At 45.9% G+C, this 12,257-nt stretch overlaps 1 protein-coding gene across 5 annotated transcripts in view; it reads left to right on the top strand.

Annotated features, from left to right (window-relative positions):
• Nucleotides 1-12,257, top strand: part of LOC141110972 (uncharacterized) — a 189,640-nt gene that overhangs the window by 154,536 nt on the left and 22,847 nt on the right. For all 5 annotated transcript variants that reach the window (XM_073602831.1, XM_073602835.1, XM_073602834.1 and 2 more), the window contains one exon: nt 3,981-4,092. In XM_073602831.1, the coding sequence (XP_073458932.1) occupies nt 3,981-4,092 (112 nt within the window). The remainder of the gene's footprint in view (nt 1-3,980; nt 4,093-12,257) is intronic.

The following is a 12,257-nucleotide window of genomic DNA, read 5'->3' on the forward strand; positions in this document are numbered from 1 at the left end:
GTCACCATTTGAGCGTGGTACAGATCATCACCAGCAGACCCTGTATGAGCCCTGGAGTGGCTCTAATGCGTGTTTTGACACTGTTTAGCCACTGTGTCACACGCTCTAAGGTGAGCGCATTATCCATTGGGGGTCACTGGAGAGCACTGCAGCATGCCATAACGTGCACATCTCTTAAGAAGAGCATGAGGAATATTTAGCACTTTTTCATAAATACAAGCATGAGGAATGCCTGCTATTTGTTTGGACACTATTGTGCACTTTGATTTATATACTCTTGTCAATGGTTTGGACTGAGATATATTCATTTGTATGAATTGGTTTCGGACACTTTATTTATCAAGTAGCACTTATATATTTTTGTTAATTATTTAAAGGATTTTTTTCTTTTCTTTCTCACATTTTTTTTTTTTTTTTTGCATGTTGCTTGTTACCATTTATTCATATATTCAATTGTGGATTTTAGTCACTTTCTTCACAGGCGTTTGACACTGTTTGTAATTTTCAATATTGTATAGATTTATTATATTCTTTGTTCACGTATTTATAGCCTTTAGCGCATGCACATATATTTATTTTATTTCAATCTTAGAAGAAGTTCATCTTTCAGCAGGACAATGACCCTAAACATACAGCCAGAACTACAATGGAATGATTTAGATCAAAGCATATTCATGTGTTAGAATGGCCCAGTCAAAGTCCAGACCTAAATCCAATTGAGAATATGTGGCAAGACTTGAAAATTGCTGTTCACAGACACTCTCCATCAAATCTGACAGAGCTTGAGCTATTCTGCAAAGAAGAATGAGGCAAAAATGTCACTCTCTAGATGTGCAAAGCTGGTAGAGACATCCCCAAAAAGACTTGCAGCTGTAATTGGAGTGAAAGGTGGTTCTACAAAGTATTGACTCAGGGAGGCTGAATACAAATGCACGCCACACTTTTCACATATTTATTTGTAAAAAAATGTTGAAGACCATTTATCATTTTACTTCCACTTCACAATTATGTGCCACTTTGTGTTGGTCTATCACATAAAATCCCAATAAAATACATTTATGTTTTTGGTTGTAACATGACAAAATGTGGAAAATTTCAAGGGGTATGAATACTTTTTTCAAGGCACTGTACTGCGGTAAATGTGTGGGGTCCAGTGGCAAAAGTATAGGGGTCGCTGAAGTCGCCATGGCGATCGGGCCCCATGCTGCAGGGGGCCCTTAAGGGCCCCATGTATATCTTGATATGAGGAGCGGCAGGGGCAGCTGAGACCGAGCTACCCGATCCTCAGCCGAACTGTAATCGGCACTGTGCGGGGAGCTCATCACACTGATAGACCTAAAGTGAAAGCACAGTGTGTGCTGTGCTCTTTGTCTCCCCCTACAGTGCAGTACTTGGCAGGAAGCGGTAAGGTAAAGCACTGACGATTTTTAAAAGGCTTTCTGTATGTATGTGTTTGCATGTGTTTATATGTGTGTGCATTTATATATATGTGTGTATTTATATATGTAGGTGTGTGTATGTGTGTGTATATGTATATATATATATATATATATATATATATATATATATATATATATATATATATATATATATATATATACACATACAGTATATGTGTGTGTATTATGTGTGTGTGTGTGTTTAGATGTATGTATGCACATTTTATGTATGCGCGTTTAATCCTGACCCCCTATATGTGTACAATCAGAACTGATTTTTTTTTCTTGCTTGTTCAAATTACCAGCAAAAAAATGCTGTCCCTCTGAAAAGCGATCCATGCTCAGATCGCTTTTCAGAGGCATCTGACAGCCGGTAAAGAGGCAATATGTTGCCTCCTGACCACCTGTTTTAACCCCTTAAATGCATCATCACTATGCTGCAACTGCATGCAATGCACATAGTTGCAGGGTGGTTGCAGTGCAGCCCCATTCACCTAGGGGTATACTTCAAGGGTGCCCTGACTGAAAAAAGATTGAGAAACACTCGCACTGATCTCTCCGTTTTCCTCCTGCAGCCGCTAAATGCCTGCGGGAGGGAGAGGAGGAGAAGCGGGGGGAAATGGAGAAATCGGTTCCTTTATATGCAGCCACCCACTTGCGACCGGGCCCTGGCATTCCGCCACCAGGCTCGGAAGAAAGGCCCCTGTCCGGGGGTCAGGGGGCCCTTCATGGTTTCTTGCATCGTGGGCCCTGATGGTTCTAGTTACGCCACTGGTGGGGTCTATCATGTTTTGTGTATCTAGCCTTCGACAGGAAGTTTTGGAAAGATTCATGAAATAAGCTTTGATCACTGATCACATTATTACCAAAATGGCTATCATAGAATTTTCTTTAATGTTCATTTATATTGAAAAAAAGACAAAGTGGAACTAAAGGCAAAATTATTTTTTTTCATTTTGGATAGAGCAACGGAGGGTTATAACCCCTGTCAGATTTTTTTTCGTCATCTGTGTCCCATTGCAGAGATTTATCTTCACTTCCTATGCCATAACCAAACAGGAAGTGAAAGGAAATCGTGCAAATTTAGGAAATTCCTTGGGGACCCCCAAGTAACCAGAACTAGTATTCCCATTGGAAGATTTCCCCTCTATTATTTTTATGGGGACAACCCAAAATGTGGGATTTTCTTTTACTTTCAATGATAATGGTAAACAGGACAAATAGAGAGGGTGACTCTCCCTTATGGGGACACGGACAGCAATGAAAACTGACAGGTGTTCTAATTTCTGTCCACTCTATTCAAGACTAAAAAAAAAAAGTTTTGCCTTTAGTTATACTTTAAGGGCCTGTGTCGATCACATCAGTTTAACATCAGTTTGAGGTGCTTCTAAGTTCATTCCGAATTCATTAACAAACGCATTTGGACTGTAGTTGACCTCCTTCTGACCTGCATTAGACCATCTTCAGATGGGGATTGCATTCCTATGGACTTGTCTGATGTGAACAAAAGCACATTGACACAGGTTCTAAATCTCATTTATATGACTGAATAAATGAACCATGGATTACTGAAGTTGAATGCTATGTACACACGATAGGATTTTCCGACAACAAAACCGTGGATTTTTTTCCGAAGGATGTTGGCTCAAACTTGTCTTGCATACACACGGTCACACAAATGTCGGAAATTCCGAACGTCAAGAACACGGTGACATACAACACGTACGACGAGCCGAGAAAAATGAAGTTCGATAGCCAGTGCGGCTCTTCTGCCTGATTCCGAGCATGCGTGGACTTTTGTGCGTCGGAATTGTGCACACACGCTTGGAATTTCCAATGACAAGTTTTGTTGTCGGAAAATTTGAGAACCTGCTCTCAAACACTTGTTGGCGGAAATTCCGCCAACAAATGTTCTATGGAGCATACACACGGTCGGACTTTCCGAGAACAAGCTCACATCCAACATTTGTTGTCGGAAAATCCTATTGTGTGTACAGGGCATAAGGCTGACCATACACGGTTCAAACCTCAGGCGGTTCAGCACGAACCAGCCGAGATTCAAACCGTTAATGGGCAGGCTGAATGTACCAAGTTGATCGATCAACTCGGGTACAACCAGCCTGCCGGATTCTCTTGCAATTATCGTGAGCGGCTGATATAGCCACTAGCGATAAGCACTATCTTTTCCTGGCAGGGACGGCTTCCCCTGCCCACCCCTGCCTTCCCGCTGGTAAAAAACAATTGCTGATTCCCCTGTCTGCACTGTCTGTGTTGATGGAGGAATCGTGTGAATTTCTTTCCTGCAACCCGTGGTTCACTGTATTTGCCCTACCTAATTCAAAATGTGTTTTTTTTCACTGACTTTGAGAAGGTGCCCCCTTCATGCTGCTGCTACTGAGTATGTTAATCAGAATGTTAATGTTTTAGGATTTGCTTGTTTCAACTTCTGACAATACAAATGTGCTACATCTTAATTTACAAATTAAACCTGATTTAATCTGAATTGTGGTAAAAGTACATGTATTATTTTGCTGATAACAGAAGCCCTGCGGCATTCCCAGCTCCCAGTACAGGTGCAGATAACATTTACCCTCCCAGATGGAAGAGCCAGACATCGGATCATCAGTCAGAAGAGGCCAGTGACTAACGACAGGTAAAGCAAACCATGAAGGACATTATTGTAGAGGTGGTAAGATCCTTCATATCAATGATTTAATTACTACTGGCATCGCTAGCCCATTTTTGGGTTATATGATTCCACCCGCATTGAACTTTTAATCCCAAACGCAATTTAATCCCAACATTATTTTTATATATTTTTTTTTCAATATTCAAAAGAGAATGAAATTCAACTAAAATATGTTTGTATGCTGTTCAGTAGGAGCCCAAAAGAAAGGGGAGCTTCAGGTAGTGCTGGAGGAGCCTGAGATTTCAGTAGTCTACAGTGGGCTCTGTAGTATGATTCAAGCTTTAGTTAGGCACCTATGTTAGATATATAAATATTTGGACACAGGCACAATTTTCATACTTTTGGCTCTGTGTGCCACCAGAATAAAATTAAAATGAAACAATCCAAACTAATTTAAAGTGCAGACTTTCAGCTTTAATTCAGGGGGTTGAACATAAATATCAAGTCCAAATATTAGGAACTGTAACCATTTTAATACACAGTCCCCCCATTTTCAGGAGCGCAAATGTAATTGGACAAATGAATATAATCATAAATAAAATGTTCATTTTGTTGAGAATCCTTTACTGGCAATGACTGCATGAAGTCTGGAACCCATGGACATTGCCAAAGACTAGGTTTCCTCCTTTATGATGCTTTGCCAGGCTCTAACTGCAGCTGTCTTCAGTTGTTTTTTGTTTGTAGGTCTTTCTGCCTCTAAGTTTGCCTTCAGCAAGAGAAATGCATGCTCTGTTGGGTTTAGAGCAGGTGATTGACTCGGCCATTGCAGAATATTCCACTCCTTTTCCTTCAAAAGCTTTGGGGTTGCTTTTGAAGTGAGTTTTGGATCATTGTCCATCTGTACTGTGAAGCACTGTCCAATCAACTTTGCTGCATTTGGCTGAATCTGGGCTGACAGTATATCTCTAAACACTGCAGAACTCATCCGGCTGCTTCTGTCTCCTGTCACACCATCACTAAACACCAATGACTCAGTGCCATTGAAAGCCATGCAAGCCCATGCCACCACACTGCCTCCACCATGTTTTACAGATGACATTGTGTACTTTGGATCATGAGCTGTTTCAAGCATTCTCCACACTTTTTCCTTCCCGTCATTCTGGTACAGATTAATCTTAGTTTTATCAGTCCAAAGAATGCTTTTCCAGAACTGGTCTGGCTTTTTAAGATGTTTTTTGGAAAAGTCTAATCTGGCTTTTCTATTCTTCAGGCTTATGAATGGTTTGCACATTGTGGTGAACCCTCTGTATTTGCTCTCATGAAGTCTTCTCTTGATTGACTTTGACAGTGATACGCCCACATCCTTCACTTGTCTGAATGTTGTGAATAGAGAGGATCGTGTGACCATCCACCACTGTTGTCTTCCGTTGACGTCCAGGCCTTTTTATGTTGCTGAGCTTACCAGTGCGTTCTTCTTTCCTCAGAATGTACCAAACAGTTGATTTGGCCAATCCTAATGTTGCTGCTATCTCTCTGATGGATTTGTTTCATTTTTGAAGCCTTACAATGGCCTGTTTCGCTTACATGGACAGCTCCTGTGAACGCATGATGTAGGTTCACAGCAATATATTCCAAATACAAATACTAACACTTAGAATTAACTCCAGACCTTTTACCTGCTTAATTGATGAAGAGATAACGAAGCAATAGCCCACACCTGGCCATGAAACAGCTTTTGATTCAATTTTCCAATTACTTTTGGTCCCTTGAAAAAGGAGGGTTAGCTATTCCTAATGTGTTACTAAACCCAGTAATATGAAAATAGTTCATCTGCCCCACCCCCTCCACCCCCCACAGTGCCACAGCTTATAAATCTTTTTTTTACATTAAAATATTACCACTATATACCTTTTTGGATGATCTGTATATCACGGTCAGTGATAAACTGCACAGTTTCTCCAGTGCTGAGAGTTCAGGTAGGAGGAGATTTCCACTGCAGCCTGTATACGCGTCCATATGTGTGATGCCAATATCATGTGACCTGGCTAGCTCTGAGTAACAAGTAAATGTTCTCTCCAGCATAAAAGACACAACTGAGCATGTGCAGGTTGGCTACTGCCTGTGTGTTAGCTGGCCTTCCCAAGATAGACAGTGCAAGAAGGGAAGGATCTGTGCATACAGGATAAAACAGCCTTTTTACACAATGCAGAGGATTAACCCCTTAAGTTCCACCGTGAGTATAACAAGCATGCTATGCTGCATATATAGACTGATTTTACTGTTGTAGTTTTAGTAACACTTTAAGAGCTGTAATTCCTAAACCCTTATTCCGATTTGGATGTACATACTCTCAAATTAAACCTGAGAGTGTGCACTTTCAGCCCATAGCCTATATATAACTATAGCTTGAATATGTTTGGTAAATACCTGAAAAACACCTAAATTGTGCCTGTGTCCAAATATATATGGACCTAACTGTATATTTTTGGTGGGTGAGCACAGAAGTTATGCATCGCAAGCTGGATATGTTAGCTAGAAGAGATGGCAGTCTAAGATGAGTACTTGCAGACAGGGCAAAAGTGATTGGTCCACTTTATTTTTCTGGCTTTTTATGGGCGTTTTAAAGTCTGCAGTTTGTTCATCGCTAGTTTATGTGTACCTTCAAGTGACACCAAAGTGGCTGATAGCAGGGTAAAGTTTACCATTGAGGTTGGATTTTTTTATTTGATAGACTATTGTGCCAACTATGATTGGAGCAGAGCAAGAGCTGTCTGCTGATCGCATCTGTGCAAGTCTATGTGCTAGTTTTGTGTAAAAAAAGATCACTTGACAGTAAAATTACATAGTAAATTCTTTATGTACTGGGGCGTGGCCAAGATGGCGCTGTGAGCGGCGGCTTTTTTAGAGAGCTCCGCGCATCCGATTTTCTAATCCGGATCCATCGATCCTAAACACCTTCAGATTTCATCCCAGCTGCTCGGGGGGGAACCTGGGACTCCCTAGTAAGTGAGGAGCGAGGAGGATTTCTCTTCCCGGGCCGAGATCGGCGCCGTCGCGCGCTCCCGGCCTGCCGTGGACGACTAGGCCGAAGCCGCGGCCTTTCCTGACGGGCCGCGCGGCGAACCGGGAGTCCCCTGGCATGATCGGTCCTGCTGTTCGACCTGGCCGGCTGCTGTGGACTATGGATGGGGGCAAGTGAGGAGACCCTGGACTGTATATAGGCCGCGCTCTGGGCCTGGTCTCTCCTTCCCTCCACGTGTGACTAGGGCGCAACCGCAGCCTTTCCTGAAGATCCGGAGCCGTCGGACTGACTGGGGGAGACCCTGATCCTGCTGGCCTACCCCCCCAGGAGGAGGCCCTGTGCTGGGTGGGGATATCTCCCTGTGAATGAAACAATTCCTGGAACACCTTCACCCCCTGTCCTCCAGATTCTGGGGATCCCCGGCTGAGCTGCATACCCTGATATGTCTGTGGAGGCCTGAAGTGGACAGCTTCTGCATTATATAACTGCAGGTGATAGGAAAGACTGTTAAGGGGGGACACACACTGTACCATACCTACTGCTTGACTACCCCTGACCCTGCAGACAGGTTCCCACAGCCAGTTGCTGACTACTGCCCGTCTTTGGGCCCCCTAGCTCCTGAATGAGATGCAGGAACTCCAGCGCAAAGTATAGTAAAAGGGGTAAGAGGTTGACTTTTCCACCACAGTTGGACTCCCCTCAGATGCTCGCCTGCCCCTCTCCGGAGGACCTTAATGCATGCAGCGCCCACAAAGCCTCGCAGATGACCACTATGGAATCGGATGACTCTCAGCCCCCCTGGCTGGCGGATGTCATGGCGGCTATCGCCACTTGCCATTCCACGTTAACGTCCAAAATCGAAGCAGTTCCAGCTGGATATGGGTCTCATCCGCCAAGATATAGATAAAATCAGATCGCGAGTCACTGAGACGGAGCGGAGACTGAGTACCACTGAAGATACCATTGCGGACCATGGGGCATCACTCCGTACACTCCAAACCAAAGTAAAAGCCATTGAATACCGAGGACGCGGAGAACAGGCATCAACTTAATAATCTCCGCATTGTTGGTCTACTGGAGGGGGTGGAGGGGACTAATCCCTCCTTCATAGAGGCTCTGTTGCGTGACCTGTTACCTGAGGCCCGCTGGTCACCTTATTACATGGTGGAGAGGGCGCACCGCATCACGCCTAAGCCGGGACCCCCTGGATCCCCTCCCCGCACCTTCATACTCCGTCTCCTCAACTTCAGAGACAGAGACAAAGTTCTCCGCGCTTCTAGAAATGTTGGGGACTTCAGATTCCAAAACACAAAGCTGATGATCTTCCCGGACTATTCGGTAGAGACACAGAAACTCAGGAAATCTTTTGACCAAGTTAAAGCAGCTTTGCGATCACGCAGAATTCGCTACAGTGTGCTCTTCCCTGCTCGCCTCAGAGTCCAGGACGGAGAGACAACTCGTTTCTTTACTACACCGAGAGAGGCCTCAGCCTGGCTGGACTCCCTACCACAGATTCGATGAGGATCTACCTGGTATGTGTTGTATGACCCTTCTCATTGCTTACCCTCCATGGCCTCGGCCTAGGTCCGAGCTACCACACAAAATATCACATTGATGACGTAGTTTGTTGCACAGGCTAGGCCCAGTTCAAGCTATTTTGTGTGCGGATTTGAGGAGGGATGCTCACTATCCCTACCAGGGAAATTTCAAGTTAATGCCCCTGCCAAAGAACTTGGTCAGGAGACCGTTGGGACATACAGTTCCTTTACACCTGTTTCTTCCCTTGAGTAATGTTGGAATTCTTGTTCTATGTATCCTCCTAAAGACGGATCGACTTCACTGTGAGGCCGCACTATGGGCTAATTCCATTCGTCTGACTTTCTAGGCCCTCACAGCCTGCTGTACCACAAGCGGAGATCTCATGTGTGGAAAGCCGCTTGAACTGCTGCTTCCTCCCCCCGTGTGAAGTTTCAGATGGGGTGGGATCGCCTCTACCACGGACCCCCTGTTGCAGCCAGCGAGCTGAATAAGTTTGGGATTGAAACCCGCCTCAGTTTTGGGGGGTTGGGTGGGGTGGGGGGTGGTGAAAGTTCCCCTAATGGGGCAAATTGCATTTACTTTAGATACTGGTATCCTTTATCGTTTTTTTTTAGTTTGGTTTTGTTTTTATTTGATATTTGTACTAAAATACTTGACTTCTCAGCATTGCACTATTTCCAGATGTGTCCCTTTCGGGTCCTGGGGTCCAGTTCAGGAGCCGTGACCTGCATTACTCCTAACACTCTTATTATCCCTCGTAGATATGTCTTCCCTTAACATCATCTCCTGGAACACCAGGGGACTGAACTCCCCAGTCAAGTGTTCCCTGGTGTTCCAATTCAACCAGATCACCGGCAAGATGGCTGAATTTGCTTCTGATAATAATGTTATATTGGGTGACTTCAATCTGGTCCCTGACCCGGACGTTGACAGGCTAACTCCTGCGGGACATCATTGCCCTGGGTTGGCTGAGTGGGCGGACACCTATGTCTTGACAGATGTCTGGAGGTGGCGCCACCCCCAGACCAGGGCATACACATGCCACTCGGCCTCTCACAGAACGTTTTCCCGCATAGACTTGGTCTTCGCACGGAGCCTGGTCCTCCCATGGGTCACGGACATACAAATACTCCCTAGGGGAATCTCCGACCACGCACCCTTTTGTTGTCCTTAGACCTTTCCCTGGGCACAGTAGAAAGGATATGGAGGCTTTCCAGATTTTGGATTTCAGACACTGCAGTAGACTCCCAATTTAGAACGGAACTGCTTGACTTCTGGGCCGTAAATGTGGGCTCAGCTGACCCCAGAGTTGTGTGGGATGCCTTCAAGGCCACGACGAGGGGACATTACCAGACCATCATTGCCAGAGTCCATCGGGAGCGTAGGGCAGACTTGGTTAAGGCTGAGAGGGAGGCGAGTAGTGCGGAGGCTCTTTTTGTTCGCACTCGGGACCCTGTGCACTACTCGCAGCTACGACTTCTGACGAAGGAGGTGATTCGTCTCCGTACCTCTCTCACCCAGAAGAAAATGCTGGCTCAATCCCAACGGATTTTTGAGCGGGAGAGAGGTCAGGCCGTTTGTTGGCCTGGCTTTCCAGGGAACAGGCGGGAGGGATGAGCATCTCACATATTAGGGACTCCTTGGGACAGTTGATCCATACACCGGAAGGGATCAATGGCTGTTTTGCGCAATTCTATGATTCTCTCTACAGGTCCAGGGTAGACTACAGAAGGGAGGATCTGGTAGCATATTTAGATGACATTGATGTTCCAACCCTTACAGTAACGTATCGTGACAAGCTTGACGCACCAATCACGTCCTTGGAGATACTCCCGGCGCTTAAATCGATGCAGACAGGGAAAACACCAGGGCCTGATGGCATCCCTGTGGAGTTTTACAAACAATATGCTACAGAACTAGTTGATAAACTTCAGTGCCTTTTCTCTGCATCGCCGCGTCTCGAAAAACTCCCGGACACAATGAGCGAAGCGATCATAGATGTGATCCCTAAGCCAGGCAAGGACCCCACGTTATGCGCCTCCTATCGCCCTATATCCCTTCTGAACGTGGATGCAAAGGTACTGGCCAATAGGCTTAACTTGGTCATTACTGCCCTCATCCACAGGGATCAAACAGGCTTCATGCCCGGGAAGGGAACTGACATTAATATCAGACGCCTTCACACTCATATAGACAGGGCAGATGAGGTGACCAAAGGAACGGTGGCCTCACTTGGCGCGGAGAAGGCTTTCGACTCCGTCGAGTGGGGCTACCTATGGGAAGTGCTGTCGCGATTCGGGTTTGGCCCGGGTTTTATGAAATGGCTCCGCATGTTATACCATGGTCCCTCAGCTAGAATGCGTACCAACGGATGCCTATCGGGGAAGTTCCAACTGTTTCGCGGCACACGACAGGGATGCCCCCTCTCCCCGGGCCTATTTGCTTTGGTGATGGAGCCTCTGGCTGTTTCGCTGAGGGCTCACCCTGGAGTGAGGGGACTTCAAGTAGGTCCAATTGAGGAAAAGCTATCGCTGTACGCGGACGATGCTCTGCTCTATTTAGCGGACGCCTCGTCCTCATTGCAGACCGCCCTGGATCTAATTAACCAATTTGGTGGCTATTCGGGGATTCGCATTAATTGGGATAAGTCGGTTCTCTTCCCGCTCCATCCCTCAACCCCTAAGGTACCATACCCGCAGCTCAAATGGGTACAAGATTTCATATACTTGGGGATTAAAATTAGCGCTAAGGTCCAGGACTACATGGACAACAATCTCCGACCACTCATGACGCAGCTTACGGCTAGGTGTGCTGCTTGGCGTTCCCTTCCACTGACCCCTGTTGGCAGAGTCAACTTACTAAAAATGATTTACCTTCCCAAGTATCTCTACTTCTTCCATAACACACCCATACACATCCCTAGGACTTTCTTCCGCAGGCTGGAGAGTCTGCTGATACAATTTGTCTGGGCTGGGAGGCCACCCAGGGTTGCCAAACAGATCCTATACCTCCCACTTTTGGGGGGGGGGGGGTCTGGCGCTGCCAAATTTTCAAATCTACTACTGGGCAGCTGTTCTGGTCACGATTAGGTGGTGGTTCTCCCATCCCACACAGAATCCGGCGGTCACTCTGGAGGCGGCTATTCTGGGCTCCTTTGCTGCCCTGAGCAATCTCCCATTTCGCGGTCTCAGGGCCAATTCATCCATGACGACTCTGATGCGGACCACTGTGAGGGTCTGGCAGGAGGCTAGGAAAATATACCGGAAGCCCACCTCACATGCCCCTATGGGGTAACCCTATGCTCCCCCACTTTTACAGTATACCGGACCCCTCTCTCTGGGAAAAGAAGGGAATCCTCACATTAAAACATGTGGTTAAGGATGGTAGGCTTATGACTTTCCAAGCCCTGAGGCAATCCTTCGTTATCCCGCCCTTCTTCCAATTCAGGTACTGGCAGCTGAAACATTCCTTTGAAGCTCAGTTCTCAGCCCCCCTCATTCTGGAACCAGATTCCATTGAACGGCTCCTGACTTCCAGTCTGATGGGGAAGCCTCTCTCAACTCTATATCTATATCTCACAGTGGAGTATGATGCCAAATTAACTAAAACCTAGGAAAAGTGCAGGGTT

Source organism: Aquarana catesbeiana, linkage group LG10, assembly GCF_042186555.1.
Source record: "Aquarana catesbeiana isolate 2022-GZ linkage group LG10, ASM4218655v1, whole genome shotgun sequence".
Classification (NCBI taxonomy): Eukaryota; Metazoa; Chordata; class Amphibia; order Anura; family Ranidae; genus Aquarana; species Aquarana catesbeiana.